General features: G+C 51.9%; 1 protein-coding gene across 1 annotated transcript; it reads right to left on the bottom strand.

Annotated features, from left to right (window-relative positions):
- Window positions 1-2,518: 2,518 nt before the first annotated feature.
- On the bottom strand, window positions 2,519-15,219 carry LOC144806677 (alpha-crystallin B chain-like). Its single transcript, XM_078672988.1, has 3 exons — window positions 14,868-15,219; window positions 3,819-3,941; window positions 2,519-3,156 (listed from the first exon to the last, which is right to left on the bottom strand). The coding sequence occupies exons 1-3, from the start codon at window positions 15,060-15,062 to the stop codon at window positions 2,959-2,961; spliced, it is 516 nt and encodes a 171-aa protein (XP_078529114.1). The 5' UTR covers window positions 15,063-15,219; the 3' UTR covers window positions 2,519-2,958.
- Window positions 15,220-16,062: the final 843 nt, after the last annotated feature.

Here is a 16,062-nt window from a genome sequence, read left to right as displayed (position 1 = left end):
CTAACTTTGTCAAAGGCAAAACCATTGCATTGTAAATGCTTGTTTATTATGGGTTCGTTCGACCTGTCTGAAGAAGAATGTTGGGTTTGACCGATGATTGATCATGGGCTGGGCAACTGAAAAGTGGGTTTTACCGTCATGCGATATCTCTGGTGTGGATACATGTGATTGGACAGTTTGTAAATGTAAGGTATTTGTCTGGAATGTGATTTTTGGCATAAAAAGGGACGACTTGCTGTGTAAAATTGAGCAGTCTCCTGAGAACTCATACCGTGTTGACTTCTAGGACTTCTGTTACTGGCTGCAGCCAATAAACTCGATCTTTGACGCCACCAAGAAGTTTCCGTGTCTCTGTATTCTAAGACAGGTGATACCCGAAGACTTTGGGCGTGCCCCTGGCGCCGCCGGGTCTTAAATAACCCGGTTCTTCACATCCCTGCCTTGTTCCCTGCATGATACTGAACCAATCAGTTAATTTTCCATTGACTAAAACTCTGGCTTCAGGTGCACTATAAAGCAACTGTAACTCTTTTATTAAGTTTATAGGGAAACCATAGGTTCTTAAAGCTTCCCAAAGGTACGGCCAGTGAACCTGGTCGAACGCTTTAGCAGCGTCTACTGCCACCATAGTCACTGGAAGATTAAAAGATTCTGCCAAATCTATTATACCCAACATGGTGAAGGTGAGTTCATTAAGCTGCCTTCCAGGGATAAACCCCCTCTGGTCTCCATAAACTATACTCTTTATAATCAGCAACTCTAGCTGCCAATATCCTCATGAACACTTTATAAACTGTGTTTAACAGGCTTTTAGGACTGTAGGACTCTACTGCCAGCGGATTCTTATTTGGTTTCAAAATTGAGACGATCATTGCCTCGGCCCAAGACCTCGGAAGGTCCTCCCCTTCTATCAAGATCTTATCAAACAGCTCTTTAAATACTGATATTAGATTGTCCTCAAGAAATCGATACATTTCTATTGGAAGGCCATCTGGCCCAGCCGCCTTCCCTGTCGACAATCTTCTCAACTGTACTCGAATCTCTTCTTCACTAATCCCGAGGCAAGATAGACTCTTTGATGTTCATTCAGGGAAGGAAGCTCAACTCTATCCAAAAATTATTTAATCTTTTCCAACCCTGGTACAATATCCTCTTTATATAATTTGGCCATATATCCATGGAAATCAGCCCCTATTTTTGTAACTTGTATCTAAAATCTGTCCCGTAGAACTCTCTCTCAGGGTATTTATATGATTACGAGCTTTATCATTTTTCGCTTTCCAAGCCAAGCGCCAGCCACTTTTCTCCCCGTATGAAAATTTTTGAAATTTACTGACCTTCTATGTATTTATTATAATCATATCCAAAACTCCCCGGTATTCTAATTGAAGGTTCTCCAACTCCTTATTAAGACGAGGGACCTCACTAAAAGACTCTAGGGAAGCCCTCTGCAATTCTAGCTCCTTAATTTGAACATTTTTCAACGGGTCATTCTCACGTTGCCTAGAGCTACGCTTCGTCCCCGTCATTATTGATGTACCCAAGGCCCTACGAAATGCCTTAAATGCATCCCAAATAACCTGACTTCTTGCTGACCCATTATTATCGTTTAAGTAAGTCATGACCTCTTCTCGGATCTTGAATTGGACCTCCTCATTTAATAAGATTGTCCCGTCTAGAGTCCATCTGGTTATACCCCTTTTTTCCTGAAATCTCAGAGAGGCATACTGCAGAATGATCAGAGAGAGTAGGAGGTAGATGTTTAACCCTTTCAACTCCCTCCAACAAGCATTGATCTATTAAAAAATAATTTATGCGGGAATGATGGCCATATTTTTAACTGAAAAAAGGATATCCCTTCTTATCCTCCATTTAAATTCTCTGGAGTTGCAAGCTAGGCGAAATAATATCCGCCTTCTTGGAATTAATGGAAATGCAGAGGGGGCAGATATAAAAGGTTTCGTCTGCAAGTTGTTGGGGGAGCTATTCCAAGAACAACACCCCTCTGCTTAGCAAATGTGCCATACACGTATATCCTAATGCTGAACGCAAGTACAGGAGGAGAATCAAGTACTACATGAAAACAACTCAAACTGTCAGTAAAAATCCGATCTAAATCCAACTTTCCATGAAAGGCTGCTCTGACAGGTGAAAAGCATCTCTTGTGTTTTCTGTGGTGGTGCATGTTACACCAGGCTTCAGTTTAAATTAAATGCATCTACCTCCCCCGGGAGGGAGGGATGAGAACCCTTTGAAGCATGAGGGGCCACAGTTTTGGGGGTGATGTCCTAAAGTCTAGGGCCGGAGAAGCCAGTCCTGGACTTTGAAAGGCAGCCCCAGCTGTGTCCTGCGCAACGGACTCTGCAGATCCAGAGAGGAAAAATCAATGTTCAGTTACCTCCCTCCCCAGAAAAAGAAGTCCCGAACAACCCGCCCCCTTACTCCAACCTTGCGGCCTAAGATTATACCTGTTCCCGTGGAAGTCCACCTGGCAGCCGAAGACACAAGCCCAATCCTGTTTCTCAAACCAGGCCCCACTTTATTTCTTTATTGTACACAGCACTGTTGTACTTGTTACAAAACAGAGAATAGAAACAAAAACAGACAATATTGAGCAGAAAGAGCGCAGAAGCAGGCCGGGCACAGAGACAGCATTTTCCCGGGGTCCTGTAATGTGTGTGCACTGTCCCCAGATTACAGTGTTCTCAGAGGCCAGTGTTAATCTGTTTTGGGCCGCTGCTCCCTAAAGGCCAGTGGAGCCTCGACAGGGTCAGTCACAAACTTCGCCGAGCCTGGCCAGCCACTCACAAGCAATAGTCTATAAGAAACGTCCATGTTTGTTTTGTGGGCAGTCCGCCTCGAGGGTGGTCTCTCAGCCTGGTATCCAAGGTCAAAGGTCAGCTTAGCATCTGCCGAAGGGGTCACAGTCCAGGCATGGCGCCGGGGCTCCTCCCGGGCTCACTTCCCGGCCACAGCGGGCTTGTCCTGGCACACAATGGGGATGGTGCGCTCTTCGGGCTTCTTGGCCTCCGCCGTGGGCGCCTCGATGGACAGGATGCCGTCGGGCGAGAGCGCGCTGGTGATGGCCGCAGGGTTCACCACCTTGGGGATGGTGTAGCGGCGATGGAACTCTCGCGAGATGAAGCCGTGCTCGTCCTGCAGGGGAGGGAGGAAGAAGAGGGTGAGTACAGGTGAGGAGCAACCAGCATCGCTCTCATGGCACGTCCCCAACTTCCCACAGCCCACCCAAGTGCAGTCTCTCTAAATCTGTATTCAGACCCATCCCCTCCTTCCCCAGGGGAGCTGGGAGGGAAGACCAGAATCAGCCACCTTTGGTCCCCTGCGCACAAGAGCTCCCTCCCCTCACCCAAGAGCGGTGGCAAAGCTAGACTTGGGCCGGAGAGGGCGAGCCCAGAGTAGAAGCAATGCCCAGGACCTGGAAGTCAGGATAAAATGGCCGTCAGGGCCTACACTTGTCATCACTTGTAAAGACCAACCCCTCACTGATTGGAGAAAGCTAAAGTCTGATAGCAGATGGTGAGGCTGCAGAAAAGAAAATCCAAGCCAATGCCCCCCTTGGGGGGCATTGTCCACCCCCTCTCAAGGGGAGGGATGCACCCCTTTGTATAGTATTGGCACCCCACCACCCACCCCTCATGCTGGGGCGAGGAATTCCACATCAGCTAAAGGCTTCTCCTGCAGGTTACTAGGGACCCAAGACTGCACCGCGGGTACATATGCTGGTGTGCACGGGATGTATAGTGCCCCCGTGGTCCCACCACCTGACTGTGACCCATGAACTCTACAGTGCGCCTCACCTGTCTCTCCTCGTGCTTGGCGTGCACCTCCACGCAGTCTCCGATCACTTTCACGTTGATCTCCTCTGGTGAGAAGTGTTTCACGTCCAGGTGCACGGAGAACTTGTCCTTATCCAGCGTCACCTGTGGGAGGAGAACAAAGACGTGTGACTTGAAGGCTTCTGTAAGCAACGGAAGCACGTGCGGGCATGAGCAGAGAATCACGGCTAGCACGTGTGGACGTGAAATGAGAGTACCCTACAGGAACTGAGAACGCGCATGAATTTGAGAAGAGACTACACTGTAGAGCAAAGGTAACCTGTGGGAGCGAAGTAGGAGTATACTGTAGGAAGGTAGAACAGGTGTGTGCCGAGGTTCACAGTAGTATGCAGGAAAGGGAACCATGGGAGTGGACTGCATGAGAACACACGCATGTGATCTGAGAGCACCCGTGGGAAAGGAGTATTGGGAGTGCGAGTTGAGAGCTCCCTGTAGGAAAGGAGTATGTTAAAAAGCGAGAGCATATGGTGTGGGAAAGGAGTATAGGTGTGCGTGCGAGCCGAGTATACTCTGTAGGTAAGGACAAACTGCATGTGCTGCCGCAGCATACAGGACACCGTGCGTGGGCCGTAAATATGCTGTGGGAGAAACCACAACGACCTGACATAGGAGAAATCACTTTGTCAAATCTGCACATATAAACAGCGCAGGCGTTATAAACGAAGAGGGGACAATGTGGCGTAACGACCAGAGCTACCAAATTTGGAACCGGATTCGAGCCTCTGTGACATCCTGCATTTCTGGGAAATCATTTTCATCTCACTGCACCTACCAATAACTTTATAACGTTTTATATAGCGCTAGCTAAGCCTGAGGGTATCAGAGGAAAAGAGAAGATTGCATAACATCGCAGGACATGAGGATGCATAAAGATAAAAGCAAAGACATAGTACTTATGTATCCAGTGAGGGGAGAAGGACTCAGGTGGCAGATACAGTCAGAAAACCACCATCCTTGAAGGTCAAAGTGAGAGTCTATTAGGTTATAGATGCATTGGATGGTTGCTTTGGTCGGTAGAGTATTGGTTGAGGAGAAGGAGTTTCAGGTCCTTTTTGAAGCAAGAGAAGGAGGGGTTGCATCTGAGGTCAATAGGGAGTGCGTTCCACATCCTGGGTATGTTACCAGAAAAAGATTGGCACTCAGTTGTTCTCTTTTTCAGTTTCGGAGGGATGAGAAGAGAGTTGGTGCTTCTCAGAGTTCTGGATTTTCCTGCTTTTACTAGTTTGCTGTTTAAGTCGTTTGGGGATTGGGTGTGAAGGGCCTTGTGTGTGTGATGCAGGCCAGTTTGTAAGTACATCTACCTTCCATGGGGAGCCAGTTGAGTGTGTTCAAATCTTTTTACACAAGTTATGAGTTGGTCTGCCATGTTAAGGACTGACCTTAGTGAGGCTAGGTGAGCTTTTGGTGACCCTGTTGGGATGGCGTTTCCATAGACCAGTTTCGAAAGGACTAGCGATTGTTTAATTGTCATGAGATCACCTTGAGGAATGAAAGGTTTCATTTTCTTGAGGTGTTTCAGAGAGTAAAGTGCACTTTTTGCAGAGTTCTTGATGTGGTTCTTCATTGACAAGTTTTTGTCCAGGGTAATGTCTAGTGACTTTACTAAGTCCGATAGGACGAGGGAGCAGTTTAGAGCATCAAGCTCCTTGAGCCAGACTTGAATTGGTTGGTGTTTACTTTTCGGAGAGAACAGTATTAATTTAGTTTTGTCCGGGTCCAGTTTTAAGTGGTTTGTGTTAAACCAGGTTTGGATCTTGGTTAGCGTGACACTGAGGTGTCGGACGTCACTGGGCGATTTGATTTTGTAGTATATTTGTGTGTCATCAGCCTATAGGTGGTAATGAACCCCTGCTTGTTTCAAAATTATTGCAAGGGGTTCCATGCAGAGATTGAAGAGGGATGGTGAGAGGATCGATTCTTGCGGGACTCCAAGTTTGATGTGTGTTGGTACAGAGAGGCAGGAGTTGATTTTAATCTGTTGTGAACAGTGCTGAAGGAAGTGAACCATTTTAGTACTAAGCCATTAATGTCAGAGCGCCCCTTCAGAGTCTCAAGTCACGCCAGATGGTTTACTGTGTCAAATGCCGCTGATAAGTCAATAAGGATGAGGAGGCAGGCTTCACCTTAATCTAAGGCTCTGTGGATATTGTCTGCAATATTGAGCATCGCTTTTTCGATGCTACAACCTTTCCTGAAACCAGACTGAAAGGTGTCAAGGAGGTTGAAGTCATCAATTTGTTTGTTGAGTTACTGGAGAACGCACTTCTCCAATGTTTTAGCTAGGAACGGGAGGTTGGAAAAAGGTCTGAGGTTGTTGAGCTTGTTGGGGTCGGCCCCTGGTTTCTAAAATAACTTGCCCTTGTGTAATGTAACTTTCTAATTTAAAGCGCTTCTATACCTTTAGGTCGAGTTCGCGCTATAAAAACAGCAAACATAAACACACACAGATGGTCAGCAACGCACCCACACGCTTGTAAACCTGGCACACACGCTTTGAGTGAACGGACACACCCAGGGCTCTGTGCCACGCCCACTGGCGTGTTACAGCTTTGTAAAACACACAAGAACCAGGAGGAGCAAGGCTGTCACAAACCTAAACAGACGGAAGTGACACGCCCCCAACGGATAAAACACAAGCACACCCACAACACGCCTAACAAAATACAAGATTCAGAGCTCAGAGGCGCCTACCCCCCCCCCCCAAATCACATATCCGACACCCCAACAGGTGAACACAGGCACACGCAGATCTACTCGATGCGTGACACCCCGCTCGAGTGTCACGCCCACAGACAGACATGGATCCTCAGAGAGGAGCCCACAGACCGCACGCTGCCAGGGAGCTGTGACGCGCCCACCTATGTGTACAAGGGATCATACAAAGACACAACCAAAGCAAGAACAGCCGTGCACAATACGGGCTGCTCTACTGAGGTCATTCGAGGACACACAGGCTCAGAAGCACAGGGTGCGCCGGCGCCACGGATCCTCGCACCCACGGATGACCCCGATCCAACGGTATTGATTTCTGTGTCCGCCGCTCTTTAAAGACCCCCCACAGCTCCCTTTTTAGGTCGAGCGACCTATCTCAATGCGCATGCGCATTGAGCGGGAGCGAGATATATAGGGGCTTATCGAGAGTTAACCTAACTGGCGATTCCACTGGCGATTTGATGCTGTGCCCGTGTGCTTTTAGGTCAAAGCGCAAGCGCATTGACCTAAAATGCGCGTGCACATCATCAAATCGCCAGTCAATCACCAGCAGCACTCCTCCCACACCTTTGAAGTGAAGCTTAGCTTCACTTCAAAGGCCCCTGCTGCTTCACACCCTCATGCCGCTCTCCCCGCTCCGCCCCCTCCCCTGCCCGCCGTGTCGCATTTCTCCTCCCCCCCTCCCCACAGCAATGTTAATCAGTTTGTCACTGGAAGTGCTTGTTTATTTCTGTCACCGAACTAACTATTTGCTACATCAGGGGACAATTCCATCACGCCAGTAGTCTTTTCCATTCCACCCCCGCTCTCGGTATGGCCCTCCCCCGGAACTCTCACAAACACTTTCTGGTTGTTTCCACTTTAAACATTTTATATGTTGCCACTCGCTTTCAAAACTCCATGTCTGATTTCGAGCACAACCCACCAAGAATGGACACGAGACAGCGGAAACCAAAGCTGCAGAGCAGCCGGTGGAAGGTGTAGATATCGAGATGACGCTCCTAGCGACCGAATACACCAGCGCCAGCAGGCTCCATGAAGACACAGGGGTTCTTTTCCTTTAATGAACGGAATGTTAAGTGGACTTTTTATTAAATTTCCTTGGGTGCTTGTGAGGGTCCGGGTGGTGGGTTATATTGCTCTAGGTATGGGTTATTTGCTTTGTTTATACTGACTTTTAAACTTTGGGCCAATCGTCATTGCATTTTGAAAGGCAGTCATGTCATTGGTGGTGCTCTTTCAGGAGGCTGACGTGCAGCGTGCACAGAGAGGCTATCATGTTGGGGTTGTGGAAAACATTTTCGCAAGCAAAAAAAACCCTGCCTTGTCGGAAACTATTTGTTTATTATCTACGTTCCTATCTTTAAAAAAAACTGATAAGGTGGATTTAAACGCATACTGGTACTGTTTACATTTATTAGGGAAAAATCAGCTAATAGGTTTGCATTCTTTTACAAAATTGTTGGAAACGTGTTCTATTTCTCTTAAAAACAGCAGGAACAATGGCTTTAGCTTTCAAAAACAGATTAACATTGTTGTGCTAAATGCTCCACACATCCTCTTTAATCACTGGTTTAAATATTTTTCGTGTACAAAAAGCTTATTCTTTTGGCACATCATAAACACACTTTATGTTTTTGCGCAGCATGGTTGGCTACTCTACTATACTGTATTTAGTTAGCACTTTTGGGCATCAGTGCTGCCATTTCAAATTTTGCAAAACATGATGTTTATTTACTTTGAGTAACCCAGGGTGTTGGGAACAAGTTGCCTTTGTTTTTAATTTTCCAATCAGATCTTCTTTACGGAGAAAATGTTTTAATAAAAGAAATAAAAATACAACAATTTTGTGCCATTACCTCATTTTAAACATGCAGTTAAAGTATTTAGAACCTAGCTCTAGGACACCCCCGCGCCGCACGGCCACCAGCTGCTGCGTGCGTCTTCCCCGCCTTCTGCCTCGCTAGCCGAGCCTCCGCCGCGTGACCACGCCCCCTGCCTTCTGCGGAGTGGTCCGTGACCGCCTGATCTGCCCCTTCGTATTTACTGTTCTGTATAGTGTTTTGTTACCTGTCTCCCTGTAACTTGTTTTTTGCCTCCTGAATTGCTTGCTTCGTTTGGCCCCTTCGTCCTCCCTCCTCGCTCCCCGCTTCCCGCCACAGCCGCTAACCCGCCCCTTTTGCCTTCTGTACCCTCCCCGCTCCCGCCTCCCAGCTGCTCCGCCCCCCGCGCACTTGGCCATATATGGCGACCGTGCGACGCAGGTGAGTGTGACCTAGCTCTAGGACACCCCCGCGCCGCACGGCCACCAGCTGCTGCGTGCGTCTTCCCCGCCTTCTGCCTCGCTAGCCGAGCCTCCGCCGCGTGACCACGCCCCCTGCCTTCTGCGGAGTGGTCCGTGACCGCCTGATCTGCCCCTTCGTATTTACTGTTCTGTATAGTGTTTTGTTACCTGTCTCCCTGTAACTTGTTTTTTGCCTCCTGAATTGCTTGCTTCGTTTGGCCCCTTCGTCCTCCCTCCTCGCTCCCCGCTTCCCGCCACAGCCGCTAACCCGCCCCTTTTGCCTTCTGTACCCTCCCCGCTCCCGCCTCCCAGCTGCTCCGCCCCCCGCGCACTTGGCCATATATGGCGACCGTGCGACGCAGGTGAGTGTGACCTAGCTCTAGGACACCCCCGCGCCGCACGGCCACCAGCTGCTGCGTGCGTCTTCCCCGCCTTCTGCCTCGCTAGCCGAGCCTCCGCCGCGTGACCACGCCCCCTGCCTTCTGCGGAGTGGTCCGTGACCGCCTGATCTGCCCCTTCGTATTTACTGTTCTGTATAGTGTTTTGTTACCTGTCTCCCTGTAACTTGTTTTTTGCCTCCTGAATTGCTTGCTTCGTTTGGCCCCTTCGTCCTCCCTCCCCGCTCCCCGCTTCCCGCCACAGCCGCTAACCCGCCCCTTTTGCCTTCTGTACCCTCCCCGCTCCCGCCTCCCAGCTGCTCCGCCCCCCCGCGCACTTGGCCATATATGGCGACCGTGCGACGCAGGTGAGTGTGACCTAGCTCTAGGACACCCCCGCGCCGCACGGCCACCAGCTGCTGCGTGCGTCTTCCCCGCCTTCTGCCTCGCTAGCCGAGCCTCCGCGCGTGACCACGCCCCCTGCCTTCTGCGGAGTGGTCCGTGACCGCCTGATCTGCCCCTTCGTATTTACTGTTCTGTATAGTGTTTTGTTACCTGTCTCCCTGTAACTTGTTTTTTGCCTCCTGAATTGCTTGCTTCGTTTGGCCCCTTCGTCCTCCCTCCCCGCTCCCCGCTTCCCGCCACAGCCGCTAACCCGCCCCTTTTGCCTTCTGTACCCTCCCCGCTCCCGCCTCCCAGCTGCTCCGCCCCCCCGCGCACTTCGCCATATATGGCGACCGTGCGAACGCGCAGCGGTCACGCGCAGCGGGCGCGCCGATTGTGCGCCAAAGGCGCGCCAAAGGTAAGCCCGTCTGCGCCCGTCCGCGCCTGGACCGCGCCCAGTGCCAGGACCCCTGGCCCACGAGGACCCCGGCCAACCCGCCTGACACACACCGCCGCCACCCTCATCGCACTCAACACCGGCCGAGCCCCGGGATGCCACCAAGCCACCCCGAGACGCACCCACGGACCCTTCAGCTGCCTCGCCTGCAAGTTCACCTGCATCCGGACCTGCCCGGCACCAGCACCTGCCAAGCCGAACACCAGCAGCAACCACCTCAAGTGCATCCTGCTCAACACCCGCTCCGTCCACAGACACGCCGTCGAACTCTGGAACCTCCTCGACACCACAGCCCCCGACGTCGCCTTTCTCACGGAGACCTGGATGAACGCCTCTTCAGCGCCCGCCATCGCCATCCCAGAGGGCTACAAGATCACCCGGAGGGACCGCACCGCCAACCAGATGGGAGGAGGCATCGCCATCATCCACAGGAACACCATCCGAATCACGACTAGCACCGACAACACCCTTACCACCGCCGAACACCTGCACTTCCAGATCCACACCGACCCGAAGACCACCCTCAGAGGCACCCTGATCTACCGACCCCCGGGACCACGCACTCAATTCAGCGAGGACATCGCCGACTTCGTCAGCCCGCATGCCCTCCCTTCCGCCGACTACATCCTCCTGGGGGACCTCAACTTCCACCTGGAGAACAACAACGACCGCAACACCAGCACCCTGCTCGACAACCTCGCCAACCTTGGACTGAAGCAACTGGTGAGCACCCCCACCCACCTCGCCGGACACACACTCGACGCCGTCTTCTCATCCAGCAAAGACATCACCTTCAGCCACGCCACAGAACTCCACTGGACGGACCACAGCTGCGTACACTTCACCTTCGAAAGAACAACGATCCACCACCACCAGCAACAGGTTGCCCGTAGAAGCTGGAACAAGATCACAGCCGACCAGCTCGCCGCTTCCCTGAGCCAGCACCCTCCTGCCAGCTCAGCGAACCCCAGCCAGGCCGCCGACAACCTCACGAAGTGGATCAGCAACTGCGCGGACGAACTCGCCCCGCTGAGGACCCCGCCCAGCAGACCCGGCAGCAAGAAAGCCCCATGGTTCACCGAGGAACTCAAGAGCTCCAAGAAGAACTGCAGAGCGCTCGAGAAAGTCTGGAGAAAGGAACCTACACCGGGCAACAAGACCACCCTCAAACTCGCCACCCGGAAGCACCACCAACTGATCCGCACCGCCAAGAAAACTGCATTCAAAGACCGGCTGGACAACAACGCACACAACTGCAAGGAACTCTTCAACATCGTGAAAGAGCTCTCCAACCCCAACGCCGGAAACAACGACATCACCCCTTCGCAAGACCTCTGCAACTCCCTCGCCTCCTACTTCCACAACAAGATCGCGGACATACACAACAGCTTCAGCACCCAACCGACGCACGCCACGACCACAGCCACGCCGCCCACCGCCGCCCTCCGAACCTGGACTCCGATCAGCACCAAAGACACCGTCCGCATGATGAACTCCGTCCACTCCGGATCGCCGACCGACCCCTGCCCTCACCACGTCTTCAACAAGGCCGACGCTGTCATCGCACCCCACCTGCGGGACATCATCAACACCTCCTTCGACACCGCCACCTTCCCCGAGAGCTGGAAGCACGCCGAACTCAGCGCTCTTCTCAAGAAACCTACAGCAGACCCCACCGAACTCAAGAATTACCGCCCAATCTCGCTCCTCCCGTTTCCTGCCAAAGTCATCGAGAAGACCGTCAACAAACAGCTGGCCGCCTTCCTCGAGACGAACGGATCCCTCGACCCCTCGCAGTCCGGCTTCCGAGCCAACCACAGCACCGAGACCGCCCTCATCGCCGCCACCGACGACATCCGAGCCCTGATGGACAACGGAGAAACAGCGGCCCTCATCCTCCTAGACCTCTCCGCGGCCTTCGACACTGTCTGCCACCGCACCCTAGTGCAACGCCTCAGCAACGTCGGAATCCAGGAGAAGGCACTGGAATGGATCGTCTCCTTCCTCGACGGAAGAACACAGAGAGTCCGCCTACCACCGTACAAGTCAGAAGCCACCGAAGTCATCTGCGGCGTCCCTCAAGGATCCTCGCTGAGCCCTACCCTCTTCAACGTCTACATGAGCCCCCTCGTGGCCATCGCACGCCAACACAACCTCAACATAATCGCCTACGCCGACGACACCCAGCTGATCCTCTTCCTGACCATCGACCCCACCGCCGCCAGAGCCAACCTGCACGAAGGGATGAAGGAGGTAGCCGAGTGGATGACGACCAGCCGCCTGAAACTGAACTCAGACAAGACGGAGGTCCTCATCCTGGGCTCCACGCCCACCGCCTGGGACGACTCCTGGTGGCCCCCCGCCCTAGGCACCGCACCCAAACCGACTAACCACGCACGCAACCTGGGTTTCATCCTGGACTCCTCCCTCTCCATGACCAAGCAAGTCAACGCCGTCTCCTCGGCGTGCTTCAACATCCTGCGCATGCTACGGAAGATCTTCTGGTGGATCCCCACGGAGACCAGGAAGACCGTCACCCAGGCCCTCGTCACCAGCCGACTGGACTACGGCAACGCCCTCTACGCCGGAACCACCGCCAAGCTCCAGAAGAGACTTCAGCGGATCCAGAACGCCTCAGCCAGACTCATCCTCGACATCCCACGCAACAGCCACATCTCCGGACACCTAAGAGACCTGCACTGGCTCCCCGTCAACAAAAGAATCACCTTCCGTCTCCTCACCCACGCACACAAAGCCCTACACGATCAAGGCCCGAGCTACCTCAACAACCGAATCAACTTCTACGCTCCCAAACGCCACCTCCGATCAACCAGCCACGCCCTCGCCGCCGTCCCACGCATCCGTAGAGCGACCACAGGAGGAAGGTCCTTCTCCTACCTGGCCGCCAAGACCTGGAACTCCCTCCCGACCGACCTGCGCCTGACCCAAGACCACCTCTCCTTCAGGAAGAAGCTCAAGACCTGGCTGTTCGAGCAGTAAAGGCACCCCCCCCCCCCCCCCCAAGCCCCTTGAGACCCTACGGGTGAGTAGTGCGCTCTATAAATGTCTTTGATTGATTGATTGATAGAAGACATTATTTGCATTGCATACTATGAATTTAGTTTAGGCGTTTAAGCTATGGCGGAAAAATCATCAGTGATTTTGACCACATAATTACGCTCTACTACATACCACATACATACACTCCATGCCATGTAGCAACACTCCACATAAAAACCCTCAGCGCCACACTGTTCCATGCCACACTATTCTACTCCGCACAAATACATTCAACACCACATAATTCCACTCCACACCACAATTCAACTACACACCACATATATCCAATTCACAACACATAATTCAACTTCATACCACAAATTTCAACAGCACACCACATAATTAAATTTCACTACATACCACTCCACAATACAAAATACCATTCCACATAATTACACTCCATGACACACAGTCCCACTCCACATAATTCCAGTACACTTAATATCACATAATTACTACCCACACAATTCCACAGTACACCATGCCACATAATTACACTACACAAAGCAACTCCACGCCACACAATTACACAACTACCATATTCAATCCAACCCACATAATTCCACTACATACCACATAGGTAAAAGACTTTGCAAAATACAATGCCAATAGCTGTAAGTCAAACACAAGCGAGACCTATTGCATTTCTAATGCTTGTTGTTTCTCTCCCCCTTTCCGCCTGCTCCCGCCACCCTCGTTCTGTCTCACCTGCCCAGCTACTTCTAGAAAGTTCTCCGCAGTATTATCTCCCGCCCCCTGTCGCTCCGCACCGGGCACCCCCGAGTCTCCGCCCCTTGCAGAAAGGTCGAGCTGCATGTCAACAATAAACACGTGGCCCAGGGCTGCAGCCGACGAACGCGTCGCCCCTGGACGCCTTTAAATCTATATTTGTGCATCAACAGGCCACAGCGGGCGCCACTGCAGGAACACCGACCCTCGGCGCAGATTCTGCGTGTGCACCCAGTGCCGCACTTTTATCCACCTTGGAAGGATGAAAGGCTGCGCTGCCACTGGAAGCTCGACTAGTGGGCACCCCTACTGCACAGACACCAGGCTGACCTGAGCATACGCAGGCACCCAGACCCTTCTTAAAATACATGTATTTTTTTATAAGAAGGAGTGCAAACATTCTTTAACTAAGCCACTAAAATGACTGCGAATTGTAATATAGTACAACACGCCAGAACCGCTGAAAATATCGCAGGGCTGGGGCAGAGTCAGTGTAACGGGCAGGTCCCAGCTTCCAATGTTAGTGAGGTAGCTCAGCGGGTTAACGCTGCTCCTTCTCGTAACTGCACAAGGTAAAGGGCGCATGTTCACCCCTGCTGTTGATTGGTCTTCCCACTGCAGTACACGGTGGAGTATACTTAGCCCCCGCATTAGACACATGTTGCAGCAAACCTATCCTAGCAACATCTAAACGTAGCGTCGCTCAAGGACTGTAGCTTCAAAGAGCCTAGAAATCATGTTATTTTACCATATAGCAGCATCCTATACACACAGATAACACAGCGATCTGCACGCACCTGTTAGTTGCTAAAGAGCTCTCAACCTATTGCAGTGAACCAGGAATAACCCGCAAACAGGTAAATCAATCCAGCCCAGGTTACAATGAATACTCCGATGCAGAGCTTACCAGCTACCTCGGTGGGTTAATGCCCCTGCCGCGGCTGCCCGCCTGTCGGCAGAGACATGTTCTGCGGTAGGTTGCGCTCTCATACCCACAAGTGACTTACCTCGGAGAGGCCGGTCTCCAGCGGGAGGTGCAGGCTGGGGGTCCGGGCATAGGGGAAGACGCTGCCCGAGAAGCCGGGGAGGAGGTCGGTGTCCAGGAGCCCCTCGCCGAAGCGCTGGTCGAAGAGGCGGCTGGGGAAGAGGGGGCCCGGGAACCAGGGGTGCCGCATCCAGGGGTGGCTGATGGTGACGTCCATGGCGGCGGGTGCGAGGGTCGCGGGGTATTCCGGTGTCAGAGCGGGAGCTTCTCTAGCGCCTCCTGCAGTCCTTGTCCGCCAGGTGCCTCGCCCTCCTTTTATACCCCGCGCCGCGGCCCCTGGAAGGAGCCAGAAGTTTACAGAAGAGGACGGATGGGAGAGGGAGAGGGAGGGGGCAGATCATTCCAGGCGAGGAGCCCCGGGCGAACCTGTCACCAGGGAGAGGAGGAGGGCGGGGACCGGAGGGCCACCAGGAGAGGGGGCGAGAGAGAAGCAGCGAGAGAGGGAAAGAAGGAGAAGCAGTGAGAGAAGGAAAGAAAGAAGCAGCGAGAGAGGGAAAGAGAGAGAACCAGCGAGAGAGAAAAAGAAGGAGAAGCAGCAAGAGAAGGGAAAGAGAGAGAAGCAGCGAGAGAAGGGAAAGAGAGAGAAGCAGCGAGAGAAGGGAAAGAGAAAGAAGCAGCGAGAGAGGGTGTAGTGTAGTTCTTATATTCCCAATAGGCTCTGCGCATAAACGATAGTTTAGACTAGACGTATGACAGAGGTCGACTAGGTCTCTATTGAATATGTTAGACTTAATTATGAATGCCAGCTAGCTCAGAGGTCACTAGAAATTTTCTCTGACAACTTTGCTCCCCCAAGAATAAGGAGTATATCTACAGAGTCGCGGAAACAATAGATGGCTATTTCACTCAGTCAATCGTGCATGCTTCGTTTCACCAGAAGTGCAGAGAAATAGAGAGACGGGCGTTTTCAATAAAAGTGGTTATTTATTGAGCAGTCTTCTTTCTCATGCAAGAGAAGTGAATTGCTACAATTGCAATACTTGTCATAAAGTAAAGTGCGTATAGTAAAAGGGCTAATGAAATAATACTGTAAAAGCATTTATATGGTTTCTAAGCCATAAGATACTTAAATTGGATAAAATACATACAATGACAAAATATGACTAAACGTACTCAACTGGTGCTTCTAAGATACGCCTACCCCGGTGTACCTAACC

This window comes from Lissotriton helveticus, unplaced genomic scaffold, assembly GCF_964261635.1.
Source record: "Lissotriton helveticus unplaced genomic scaffold, aLisHel1.1 SCAFFOLD_1039, whole genome shotgun sequence".
Lineage (NCBI taxonomy): Eukaryota > Metazoa > Chordata > Amphibia > Caudata > Salamandridae > Lissotriton > Lissotriton helveticus.
The sequence above is the reverse complement of the archived record's forward strand: the minus strand, read 5'-3'. Positions and strand labels throughout refer to the sequence as shown.

What these genes read in the sequence shown, in the direction of transcription:
- LOC144806677 (XM_078672988.1), bottom strand. Translation starts at nt 15,062, where the DNA reads ATGGACGTCACCATCAGCCACCCCTGGATGCGGCACCCCTGGTTCCCG. An exon ending in TGGAGACCGGCCTCTCCGAG is followed by an intron (nt 3,942 to 14,867) that starts GTAAGTCACTTG and finishes CTCCTCCCACAG; the next exon opens with GTGACGCTGGATAAGGACAA. An exon ending in CCAAGCACGAGGAGAGACAG is followed by an intron (nt 3,157 to 3,818) that starts GTGAGGCGCACT and finishes CCTCCCCTGCAG; the next exon opens with GACGAGCACGGCTTCATCTC.